Source organism: Cheilinus undulatus, linkage group 9 (assembly GCF_018320785.1).
Source record: "Cheilinus undulatus linkage group 9, ASM1832078v1, whole genome shotgun sequence".
In the NCBI taxonomy this organism is placed as follows: domain Eukaryota; kingdom Metazoa; phylum Chordata; class Actinopteri; order Labriformes; family Labridae; genus Cheilinus; species Cheilinus undulatus.
Window position 1 is genome coordinate 35,534,823 of NC_054873.1, and position 13,779 is coordinate 35,548,601.

Here is a 13,779-nt window from a genome sequence, read left to right on the forward strand (position 1 = left end):
GGACAACAAGCCAGTAGACTCTAAAAATACATTTTCAATATGTTTTTGAAAACCTAAATTCTTTTAACTTTGTTTTTTTTACATGTAGCTGTGCCATTATGACTAATAATACACTGGAAGATGTTTCGGAAGTCTATTTTTTGTACTTCAGATGGGGCCAAACAAGAGATTATTTCTTAGTAAATTTTATTTTGAAATAATAAAGCGGATGTTTGTATATGTTACTGCTCACTTTGTAGTAGAAGTCCGACAGCTTTACAACCTGAACTCAACAACAAGCCCTGTTAGGCTGGCCCATCACAGCCAGTTGTTCTTTTCTTTTTTTTCCCTCTCCCTCTCTCTTTTTTGGGACTCCCTCTGTTTTTCCTCGCCCTCCGCCTGAAGCCACGGAGTGGGAGTGGGTGTGTCGACGCGGGCCAGTGGAGCCTCGTCTCTGCTTGTGCGCACTCTGAAAAAGAGGAAAAAGTTGATGATGAGTTTAGTGTGAAAGCGGCCCGCCTCGGAGCAGGCTAACCGTCCAGGATGGCAGTTTGGACCCGTGCGGATAAAAACGGTCAGCTGGACCTTCTGCTCCGCGACCGCTGGATCCGAGTGGCCGCCGAACTCACCCGAGAAACGCTCACTTTAACGGCCGAAGCGGAGGTGACCGGACAGGGGGGGAACCACTGGGACTACAACTCTTCGGCGGGCCTGCGAAATGGTATGTCGAACGGAAACGACCCGGGAACGAGTCCGGGGAACCCTGGTCGCGGGGCATCCTCGGGTCAAGACCAACTTCAAAACCAGAACCACGGGGGTCGGGGGCGCAGTGGCAGCCCAGGACGCGGAGCGTCTAGTCGGGGTCAATACGACGGCAACTATGCTCTAAACAGCCCCGGAAAGTACCCAAATAACGGCACGAACTCAGACTTTGGAAGCCCAGGCTCCAGCTACGGTAGTCCCGGGTCCAGCTTCGGGTCGAGGCAGGGCGACTTTCCCGTCAGTGTGGACGGTTCCTCAGAAGCAGTGCGGAAAGTACGAGTTGTCAAACAGGAGTCTGGCGGGCTGGGGATCAGTATCAAGGGGGGACGCGAGAACCGGATGCCCATTCTCATCTCCAAAATCTTCCCGGGGCTCGCTGCGGACCAGAGCAGGGCGCTCCGGGTGGGGGATGCGATTCTATCGGTGAATGGTAACGACCTCCGGGAGGCAACCCACGACCTGGCGGTGCAGGCGCTGAAGAAGGCAGGAAAAGAAGTGACGCTGGAGGGTAAGTTGGCCAACTCGAGAGCGAGGCTTTACTGTGGCCGAGATAAGACTCCTTTAGTCGGGATACACACCTCTGCACGGTCCTTCATAGTCTCCTTACTGTCATGGGGGCTACTTTAGTGTGGTTCTTTCAATAAATACCCTACCCTTCCCAGTCAATGAAAAATTTAGATATTATCAGGCAAAAAGTAAAATGTAACCATTAAAATACATTCTGAATGGACTGAGTGTGAAATTTAAAAAAGCCATTTATGCATTTTTTAGTTTAGTACCTCATTTAAATCGATATAATTCACATTTGGGCTGACATTAACATTGATGCTGTGGGTTTTTATGCTTGAGTGTGCATATTTTTGTCATTGCATCTCTTTGTCCTGATGTAACTTTGCAGTTATCCAAGAGCTGCCTGTTATAAACAAGTATATTAAATTGACCCAGATTGACATGATAATATCAGCAGACAGATTTATTTATTTTCATCTTATCTACTCAGCCTTTATTTAACCAGGATGTCCCATGAGATTGAAATCTCTTGTCTGAAGGGAGACCTGGCCAAGATAGCCTGCAGCATATTGGCTAAGCTCTGAAATAATACCACAATACATCCCATCCCCACAGTTCATGTGGAACAAAGCATAAAAACATCATTTGGGAGCCTAAATAGGTAAAATTTTGTGCCATATTTTTATCAGCATCACACATTTTCCCCTTAAATATCATCAGAAAGTATGATTTTACAGCTGGTTCTCCATGCATACCTTTAAAACACAACATGTTTTTGATAAGGAAGAGCAGAGGAGTTTGACAAACAGGCTCACAAACAAGGTTGATCTATGCTCAACTGGATGAAGAGGCGCAGGGCTCCACTAATATCAACAGAACTGAAGTCTTTGATTAGTGTAAACAGGAAAGTAACCACAGTTGTGGTCAGAGCCAGAGTTAGATACATTGTACTCTGTGTATTTGAATGGCTGTGGGTTACTAAAGATAAGAGGGCAGTGCAAACATAAGCAGAAGAGATTTGTGACTGCTGATGCCATCCAGAAGAGAGAGGGAGAAAGAGGAAAACATGTAAATGATGTTTGGGGAACGTGAATGCGATCAGTTATCACTTCTGAGAAAGTAAAGACAGAAGTTGTTTAAGTAAAAGTGAATGAACACGTCCTGAACACCGACAGGTAGACGTACTGATCAGTGTTGGGGTACACACCATATTAGATGTCCTTTTCTATGTAAAGAGGAAGAACTGTACCAGTAGGTGAAATTTCTGCTTATGTTTCTGAAATCTGTGAATATTTCTGGGATCATTTTTGTGAGCAATGAATGATGAATTGTCATGTTTTTAGTTTCCTGCCTTATTATTCCAGTTTTAAAAAAATAAAAGAAACACATAAATAAAATGGCTATTTGACCAATGCCAGTATTGCGCTGGCAGGGCCCATGGTCAATACAAAACAAACGAGTTCAGCTTTTGTCCAAAGCACAAAACGCCCTTGGCATCACCTGTTCTTTGTCACTGTGCTCTTGGCGCTCTCTCAGCTGAAACTAGTTCAATAGTTTTGGAACACAGCAGTGTCACTGATGTCAGTGTTCCCTCAAAATCAAGACGGGGTCTGATATCTGATCAACTCTGTTGACAACGTTGGCGAAAGAGAGACTTTGGACTAAACTGACCTTTCGTTGTGGGAATACAAGTTTCATGTCTAGAACTGCTGCTAAAGCATGGACAGGATACAGTTTATTCTTACTTTTAGCCATTTTTTAGAGTTCAGTTTTCAAGCCCTAATCACTTCCTGTTGGCAGCTCTTATTAAGCCTCGCTAATTATGCTCCTTTTATCTGACAGCACTTAATATCTTACAGATAAAGGGAGTTGTTGAAAGAAAGTCAGACATGGATGCACTATACAGCTGTACATTTTTATCAGATCCTGGTGGAGACCAAAAACAGCATGAATACTTCATAAACGCAGTCATCCAATAGTTGGGAGTATAACTCCAAATGAATATTGCTTTAATGCTCTTTGATAATCACAAAATGATAATAAGGATACATGATATAATTGCATGATATCACTGTTGACTGAGATGAAAATTTCTGACCATATTTAGATTTGATAAATCAGCTGTTTATAGCCCATGTTTGTGAAGTTTTAGGCAGGACTAACAGACCTACGTCTGCTGAAGTCTTTGTTCATAATCATTCCTTGAATGCTGACGTGTTTTAAGGACTTAAGTTTTAGGTTTTCAGTAAATTTTTGAATATCAGTATCCTCTAAAATGAAGCTGTAAGTATCTGCATATCAGATATCATGAGAAACACATGTCAACACACACCTGTGTCGCTTTGGCAGCCAAGGTCAAGCTTGAAGGCATTTCTTTTGTCTGGGTCTTTTCACCCCTGGTGAGTCAACCAGAGACTGCCAGCGGTATTTTTACCCTATAGGGACATCTACAGCAGCGGCCCATGGCAACCCCATTACCTGTGTGGTCAGCACCCTAGGCCACGTTTACTCATCAACCTAAAGGCGTAATGTTTTCAACATTACATCATTTTTCCATGCCCCTGGTAATATGCAAGGACATCCAGAGCATGACTTGGATTTTGTCAATCTTCCTTCCTGCTCGATGGTGCCCTCAGGCAGGCTTACTTGCCATTACACGCCTTTCTTCAGCCGAAGTTTTTGGCCCAAACATGCCTTAAAGTTCTGCTCAGTACTGTATGTGCCGCACTGTCTTTACATTAGCCATCAACAGAAGTTACTTAAGGAAAAAGAAATGAAAAAAAGTTATTTCAGTTATACCCGCATTTTATTAAGCTTACTGAACCTTAGGTTGAAAATGTTAATACATACATAGATGATAAATACATAGTAAGACATGTGAAACAGGAGAGCTGTACTGGCTTATAAATAGGCAGAGTAGAACTGTGGAGCTGAGTTCAGACCCTAAACCGCTCTGATGTTGAACTGTTCAACATTAGGAAAAGTGGAAAAAGAGTAGACTGGATGGCGTGAGGCCACAGAGCCCCGGGGATCGGAAACTTCAGGCCAGGAACAACTAAATCCAGAGTTTAATGGTTCGGAATGAATGCAGGATGAATTCTGATGAGCTTGAATTGTAGGAAGTGATCAATGAGTGACACATTTACACTCAAGGCAGAGGTAGACCTGCTCTAAACAAGGTCTAATAAACTTTTTAATCCACCACATGTGCTTATCCTATAAAAATCAACTTTTTCTCTTATCAGAAATAATCCCTAAAGCTTTATTGTAACAGTTGGTGTTTTTAGCTGATTGATGGTTTCTCCAGATTAGGAATAAATAGGGCTCTACATGACTCATCAAGCTGTCCAACATAAAGCTGCAAGATCATTTCCTTTGGATTTGGATTTCAATCATTTCATCTTATAAGTTTTTCTCCAAACTCCACATTTTTCAATTTCATTCTGAGACACCAGATGACTTGCTGAGTTTTTTCCAGTGGAAAACTCTAAGTTTTATCATGTCTAAGTGTGTAGTTTAACAGGATGAAAGTGTTGGCCAGGCAGTGAGGTAAGGGCAGTAAGAGCAGCGTGAGCTTTAATCTAACCCCACATCATTCTTCATAGCAATCTTGGTTTGGAGATTTAATTGGCCTTAATTACCAGGATAACTCAATCTTTAGTAGAAGGGACCTCTGAAGATAATTTAGTTCTTGTTAAAAAACCCTCATAAACATCAACATTGAAGAAATCAGTCGAGATAAACAAGCTTAGCAGAGAGAAACAGTTAGTGGCAGCTCATTGTCGGCCTCTCCTGACATCTTGAATCTCTTAAAGTAAAGCATGAGAGAAACATCATTCTTTTCTCCCATGAAAGTGTCTTTTAAGTGATGCTGTTCTTAATTATGTGTCGCTTTGTTTTGGAGGGAAGGGGATCTTTATTAAAATGTTGCCATTGGTTTAAGTTTCGATGTGCACCGAAGGATCATTTGACACTCTTGAGCTGAGTTCGGCTTACACAAACAGATGTAGGAATTTTAAGGCAACTCATGATTTGATACAATACACCATGCAAATATAATTTATAAGAAGCTAGACAAAATATAATGTTCTGATTGAATTCTGTCAACTTCTTCCATGGCTAGTTACCATGAAATGTGGTTCATAAAATGCATTTTTAAAGATTATTATTAGGGATATGCAATACTGGATTATCGCCGAAATGATGATATTTACACATTTATTTTAGCCATTTTGATACTTAAATGCTGTTCAGACCTGGAACTTAAGTCCTTAAAATACACTAGTTATAGTTTTAGGAGTAACAAATGAACACATTTCTGTAATTTTTCAAGCTAATACCTGCTGATACTGACATCATGCTTATGATATCAGACATCACTAAATTTTTTTTGTTCCTTTTGACTTGAATTGACAAGACAGCTGAAGAGAGACAGAAGATCTGTGTAGAGAGAGTGGAGGAAGACTTCATCAAACATATGCCAGGACTGGGACCTGTGCTTTGAGGACTGTAGCCTCAGATTATGTGTGCCAGCTCTACTAAGATAAACTGGTGAGCATAAAATGCCCTTATAATTAGGGATGCACAGGATTATTGGCATGGTACAGGGGTCAGCCATTCACTTAAAAAGAGAATTATCAGAATTGACAGATCTGTAAATTTCTGCTGGTATGTTCAACCAATATTTTGGCTGTAAAAATCTGCCTATTGTCAGCTGTAAATACTGGCTGCACAAACAAATACATGAGTGGAGTTTCAGGCTGGATCAATAGACTGATGTCAGTTCAAGTCTTTTTTGGTATTTCTCACCATTCCTTACAACTAAAATGTGTTTCAAGGACTAAAATTTGTGAATTTGTTCATCTTCAAACTTTAAATTGTGTGTTTTATGGACTGAAGTTTTAGGGCTGAAATACATTGAAATATCAATATTGATATCAGCTAAAATTAATTGGTAAATATCAGCATATTGAATCAGCAAAATTCCAATATTGTGCACCCTTACTTATAATCACTACTATTTTCCTTTTTAAATGTTTTCTGCATCTAGTTTATCATTGCAATCAGTAGAAAATGCTTAGACACAAATCTTCAAGTTCATCTAGCACCATCACACACACACTATTTAAACACTCCCCCCCCCAAGTCTATATAAGGAAAGCAGCTTCTTTCATTCATAGCTAATTGAATCAGGCTGGTAGTGGGGCTGGGCAGTTTATCAAGTTTCAATTTTGATCATGATTTTAGCTTTCAACAATCCTGAAAACAAGGTTACAGCGATTTAACAGTTACTGTGGTGTATGCCATTCTGTCGACAGCACAAGAGAAAAAGACAGAAAAATCGCCTGTTGTTAACAAAAACAGCCAACAAAAAGTTATGCAACAATGCAAAATAAATGGCAGAATTTTCATTGCATAGTTGTGATTGCTCCTTAAGGCAATAAGACAAATGTGTTTAATCATCTGAAATTCATGTACAGAGATGTAAAATCAAAGAATTACTGTACTTAAAATCCTGACATCAGGCCTTTTCTGCATGAAACCAGGTATATATAAAAAATGGGGATTTTTCTCCTTTGTCTTCAAAAATAATCCCCTTCACACACACTGTTATAAAAACATATTCATCCTTAAAGGGGACACATTTTACCCTTTTAAGACAAGTTTATATTGTTCTCAGAGGTCCAAAAAATATGCCTGTGAAGTTTGTTGCTAAAAAACCACTAGAATTGGATTTTTGCATGTCTAAAAACCCCTCTGTTTCAGCCCTGCTCAGAGCGAGCTGTTTTTGTGTCCGTGTCTTTAAATGTTAATGAGCTGTCTGACCCCGCCCCTGATCACACCCCTCTCAGGAAATGGATGTGGCACTCCTGATGTTACAATGCTAGACACTTTTAGCCAAAATTGAGGACCTGACTGGGATTTGAACCATTAATCTCCCAGTTTAAAGTCAGCAGGGTAACCCACTGAGCTATCCAGCATCTCATCTGGTAACTGAGAGGACGATCAGGAGACGAGCGTGGAATTTTCTTCCAAGCAGAACTGACTCCCCACATGAGGTCATGAGGGGAAAATCTGAGAACGGCTTGTTTCAGCACACATTTTCTGAAAGGTGGAGAGAGAGAGAGAAAGTGAAAGGGAATGGGAATGGATTTTTCTGGTATTTGAGGGGATTGTGGACAGGCTAGGGGCTCATATTTTTGATAGAAAAGCCTGAAAAAGTGATTTTTGCACAATGTGTCTCCTTTAAAATGTACTTTTACATGCTTTAATGAGCACTGCATGTCAACAGCAGTGGGATTCTATGAGGATGTTTGATTCTATTATGAATGCATGATACTGTATCAGGTATTAGCTTAAAAAATATCGGTATCAGCAGTTATAAACACTCCTGCAGATATTTACACCTATATATGGCTATAAAAATCTGACTATCAGCTGTAAATATTTGGAGTATGAACTAATAAGTTTGAGGCTGGAGCAACAGACCTACAGTATTTAAGCTGAAGTCATCCTCATTCCTTACACTTTAAAGAGAGTTTTCAGGACTACAATTTGTTCATTTGCTCATCATTAAACTTAAGATTGTGTGTTTTAAGGGTTGAAGTTTGAGGTTAAACTATGTTTGAATATTGATACCAGTATCAACTAAAACTAATTTGTAAATGTCAGCGTATCGGATATTGGTAAAAATCCAATATGCATCCCTAGTTTCTATAAACAAGTGCAGCTTACTCAGAGACAGCAACAATGCCCTTGGTGGTAATAATTCCTTGCAAATTTCTCTACAAAGACCATTTCATTTTGAAAGTTTTCCCACCAACCGTAACTAGTTCTTGAATGTTGTCAGCAGGGTTTGTGTCTTTACAGTGTTGGATGAAACAGCAGTGACCTCTGTAGTCATGTAGACCCCTACATTTTCTGTTGGGGGAGAGAAACTGTTTATGGATGTGTAAATATAAGGCTGATCCACTTTTAGTGCTGTAATTTTTTTAATTGTAATGAATTGCACACTTTATTGTCCCTGTCAACACACTTTTCAATCTATAACAAGTTATTTTTTTTCTGTGGCTAAGTTCATGTAATACACTTCGATCTACCAAAAAAAGCACATCTGTGTTCAAACAGGATGTCAGTTACCCTTAGTTTGGATTAACTGCAATTAACTACTGAAATCCTGAGATTAATCAGGACAAAAATGTTGATCTTTTGACAGCCCTAGTAATTATGTCAAAAGATCAATTAGCGATGTAAATACCAGCACAAGTTGAGCATCCATCATTGCCATAGAAATGAAAGTGATAGAGTTGCACACCAGTGATACAAGAGGAGAAACCGATACACAATGGACCAGTACGAGTCCAAATCTCCATTTTCTAAAAAATCTTCACCCTGGAAGGAGTTTTTAAAAAGGCCTGTTTTCAGTGACCTTTAACATCATTTGTGTGTGTATTAGAGGTCAAAACACACTGAAAAACAGCTTTCAAAAATACCTTCCCACATGTAGACATGGTCTCAACATCAATAGAAACAACTGTGATAATGATTTTTTGCCATAATTAAGCAAAAAAGTGGCTAGCTGTGCCATTTTTCACAGCTATGTGTCATAATCATGATTTTAAAGAATGCGAGTCACTAAATGAGAAGACTCCTTTTTTTAAAGATTTATTTCTGGGCTTTTTATGTCTATATTGATAACAGAGGACAGTGGTAGAGTTGAAAACAGGGGTGAGAGAGCTGGGGAGAGGCATGCCGGAAAGTGCCATAGGCTGGATTCAAACCCGGGCCGTCCATGTACATGGGGCGCGCCTTGAACCACTAGGCCAGTGGTCTTGCACCTAAAGCACAGCTGAGATCAAGCAAAAATCTTAAGGCACACCATATCTACATTGGCTTTTTAAAAATGTATTTTGCCATCTCAGTTAAAGGCATTTTAATTACAAATAAAACCTGCAGTGTTCTGGATCGCTTTTTGAAGGACAGTTGTAGGTTTTCTATTTTCTATTTTCTTTTTATTATACATTTTTGAATTTAATACATTTTTTAACTCATGCAACCACGCCTTCACCAGATGAACGGAGCAAATCAAGCTCAACGTTTCCAAAGAGCACCTGTACTGTATTTGAAACAAAAGAGACCAAGCAGCACTTCTTTTTTTTTGTCTTCAAGCACACCATATCTATCTCCGTGCAAAATAGCCTCTTTAATTCTTGTTAGAGTATCTTCAGTCATAGTTATAATAATGATGCAATGTTATACAAATTCCCATGGCACACCTAGACTTGCCTCAAGGCACACCTGTGTGCCTCGCCACACAGTTTTAGAACCACTGCAGGCCACCTGAGCCCCAGAAGACTCCTGTCTTAAAGAGGGGTTATTATACTTTTCCGATTTTTAAAACATAAATATAAAGTCACAATGTTGGGTGTCCATACTTCACGTATGCAAATTTTCAAACCGCAAGATAAACGTATGTGGCAGAAATCTTGGAATTAGACTGTAAACTGATGAAAACGGTTCATTGGGAATCTCTCTGAGATCTTCCCGAGACGAGATTTCAATGGAGCGAACTGATGAGGTCATCGCAATAAGACCTCCTGACTGGTTCGTCCGTGCTGCCGGCAAAGCAGAACAGACCGCCCCCACAAGATGAACAGAGATGAATAAATACACCGCTAAGTGCAGCGGGATAAGTCCACCGTTATCAAAGCCATTTAGTATCACAGTAATTAAACACTTACCAAACAGACACGTCCTGCTCTATCCTTCGCTGCTGCTGGTTTTCTTCCCCCTCTCTCTCCAAACTATCAGGGTCAGACTCTGGGTCTAACACTTACAGATGTATATCAAAATTCACCATATTTTACTCAGTCGGACCGGTTCATTCAAAGTTTACAAGTACTAGCATAGCAATATAGCCACATGGGAGGGGGCGGGCACAAACATTGAGTCCTGCCGCCGGCCAGCCTCCGAAAAATCGGAGGAAAGCAGGTCGGGGGGGGGGGGGGGGGTTGAAAAGACAGCAGCAAAAACGAAGCATTTCAGATGGAGGTTAAAATAAGGGTTTTTCCGGACGCCAGTGTGAGAAACATGAGGAGTTTTTTGAGCTGTAAACCATGTAAAGCTACTACGCAGGTATTAGAGAGATGGTGTAAAGCCTTGAAAAAAGGCATAATACCCCCTCTTTAAAGTTAACAACTTACAGGTGCAGGTGGACAGCACAACTACTGGCATAGTGGTCCAGGTACTTCAAAACAATCAACCTTACCTTTGAGCTCATCCGCTAAACAGTAGCAAGCAGATTTGCAAACTCCACACTGTAAAAACAGATGGTAGTACAGAGAGCTACACAGGTGCACAGAATCAGCATGTAGTGGACAGGAAGAGACTTTTTCCCTCTGGAAGCGTTTTAAGTGCTGCCACAAGGAGTCATTAAGAAGAGACCACATGAGTCGAACTGGTAAGGACATTTGTTCAGAGGGCCATCTATTATCTATTCCACTTGTCCCATGTAGGGTTGTGAGGGCTGTTCTTTGGACTCTGGTAGGAAGCCGCAGTACCCAGGGAAACTCATGTTTGCTTGGGCAAAACATGCAAACTCCTCACAGAAAGGCCTTGTCCAGCTGGGATTTGAACCAGATTACATCTTTCTGTGAGGCAGCAGTGCAAACTACAGTGCCATATTCTTATCAGTTAAAATATGAATGTTGTTGGTGATTTGGTAAATGAGTCTCAGAGCCTGGATTACAAAATATGTTATCATATCAGTGTTTTGTCTCAACCTTGTATAAATGCAGCCCAGAATGTAACCCGGTAAAAATGTGTTTGGTAAACAGAGAAGTACTTATCATTTCACACCAGGAGCTGGAATTTGTCCAGTTGCATTACACTGGAATAAACTCCTTTCCAGTGAAGAAACCTTCAGCACGGAGGATGTGCTGCTTCCTGCCTCAGCACTCTCTCCAGACTTGGTTCTGTGTTTGAAGAATGTGTCAGCAGCCCGTCACTGTTTGTCAGTTTGACAGGTGGTAAGCTGTGTTGTTTGTGGACCGGCTCTTCCCCCCTCTGTGTGTGCAGCAGTACCACCACTCTGAGAAAGAAACGGCAGTCAGACAGAGCCAGGCTTGGGTTTCCAGACCGCTGTGCCGTGCAAACAATACATAAACCCCCAGATATTCTCACAATTAGCTTAGGTGCCCCACATTCCTGACCTCCGCTTGCATGTGCGTATTTAGGCCAAAGGTCAACACTGGTGGCTCCAACTGGGATAAATCATGCTGCTCCACATCTTCAGCACACTTAGACTGATTTTTATTGTCAGTCTGTCTGAGGAGGGACTCATCAGAGACAGTGATAGAAAGAGTTCTAGTTTATATTTTGGCTCACTACTGAGTCATTTCAGTAGAAATGGCATGTTAAAGGGATTTTTCTGTCTTATTTTGGGCCATATTCAACACAGATGAAAACTAGAATGGCCGTCTGAGGCAGCAGACCCACGCCTAAGCAGCGCCACCGAGGTCCTCACGCTCCCATTGATTACCATGGTGTTCAAAATTTCGAAGTCAGAGGAAAACCGAATGGGTGCGCAGATCATCACCAAAATCTAATCGATTCTTCCCTGTCACTATCCCAATATTTCCAGTATATAAGTTTGGTGAGGATCCGCCTTTCCATTCTGGAGTTATCTTGTACACATACAAACAAACAAAGATACGGAACCCTTTCCATAACCCTCTGCCAATTTCATCGGCATGAGTAATAATCAACAATTATTGTACTTTTTTGAGCCAGATTATCTTGTTAAGCACAGTTCATGTGTGATAATAAAAAATATTTTACAATTGTGAAAGTGGGATGCATGGCTGTGCTGTTAACACCTTAAACACCCCAGGAAATTAGACCAATTTTGAGATTCACTATCTGCAATTTTGAAACCACAGGCAAATGCCTTGTGTCAAAATGAAAGCAATGAAGCAATTGTGTAGTTTCCTTCATGTCTGCAGAGATTTTAGGGTCTTTCAGACGTTGTCTGTGGTATTCAGTCATGCCAAACTCATTAATCAAGGCTTGTTTCATGCAGGCAGATATTCAGTTAAACTGTCTTCTGGAAAGATTACCAGTGTGAGACTGAATGTTTCTATAAAATTCTGCTTTGATTAGTCAAAAGAAGGCGTACAGTGTTCACTTGGGTCTTTGCATGTTAAGACAAAATATAGGAAAATGTTAAAAGCATTAGTTTGCTTTATTTGAATGCAAATAATTTTCAAATGGCAAATAGATTATAATACACAAGAGGATAACTGGTGATGATGACTTATTTTGTTGTCATTAATTTGACCTGGACAATTATAACCCCCTTTTTGTTTTGTAAAAGTGGGTTAAATATAAGGATGTTCCTAAGCATCTAATTCCTCATTTGGCTAAATGCTCATTTAAATGTCGTTAAACCGACTGGTCTAAAGAGGAGAAACTACTTAGAAAACAGTCAAACTCCTCACAGTCCTATCCATATCCAATGCATAGATATATTTCACATCCATCTGGGAAACCTCCCATACAAAGTTTTGGGGAAGGGCAGGACTTTTCAAAAAAATTTTCAGAAGATGATTGGACGGGCCCAACGAGAGCGACAAGGCAAAACGAGGTGGTAGGCATGAGCAGCTCCAGTAGTAACCTGAATTAGATGGACAGACACTGTTGTAGTTTACAAACAGTGGAGCTAGTTGGTGGATCAAATTCATGCTGACGTAGGTTAAAAGAAGTGCAAAAGCAACTTCTCCACCTAAACAAGGCTGTCAGTGTGGTTCTTTGCTCCTATTTCAATGAAAAAATGCTGTAAAGATCAGGAAAAAACAGCTGCTGCAGCTACATCCAAGCTAATAGCTTCCCCGTCGGCAGCCGTTGCTATCCCCTTGCAATGGTTCTAAACCCCACCTTTAACCATCACATACTTATGCCGAAGAAGGTCAGGAGGAAAGCCAAAACCCTCTCTTGTGCCATTATTAAACTATATTATGGGTGTTTTAGGGTTTTCGCACTAGCATAAAACTTCTGAAACCTGTCCAGATTTTCAGGATGAGCTGCATGTGTGAACACAACCTGCCGAATTGTTCACCCAGTGTTGTAAGCTGGACCTCCTGCTCTCTGGTAAATTTGTCCAATTTCTATGTAAAGTTGGGGTTAGAATTGGGATATACTGACATTTATATTCATAGAGATTGGTGAGTGACTGATGTGATCACTGAAGTTCTTCACTGCTCCCTTAAGCTGAATCTGTGACTATGTTTACCGAAGCACTGGCACAAAAGCAAAAACTTCCTAGTGTCAGGCTGTGTTGCTGTCTGCCATTTCCACTTCATACTTTTAATGTCATGTTCTGCTTCTCAGATTCCCCGTGATGTTCTTTTTAAGGTATTTGCTGACAAACAAGTAAAACTGCAATGGGAACAAATAGGATGATCTGCAGTCTGCCCAGATCTTCCTATTAGTCAATCATGTAGTCTTCTATTACTGACACAAGATGCATTT

At 40.6% G+C, this 13,779-nt stretch overlaps 1 protein-coding gene across 1 annotated transcript in view; it reads left to right on the forward strand.

The window, feature by feature from the left end:
- The first annotated feature begins 425 nt into the window (after positions 1–425).
- sntb2 (syntrophin, beta 2) overlaps positions 426–13,779 on the forward strand; it is a 62,207-nt gene continuing 48,853 nt past the window's right edge. Inside the window, exon 1 of the mRNA XM_041795727.1 lies at positions 426–1,249. Coding sequence (XP_041651661.1) covers positions 523–1,249 — 727 coding nt within the window. The 5' untranslated portion in view covers positions 426–522. The remainder of the gene's footprint in view (positions 1,250–13,779) is intronic.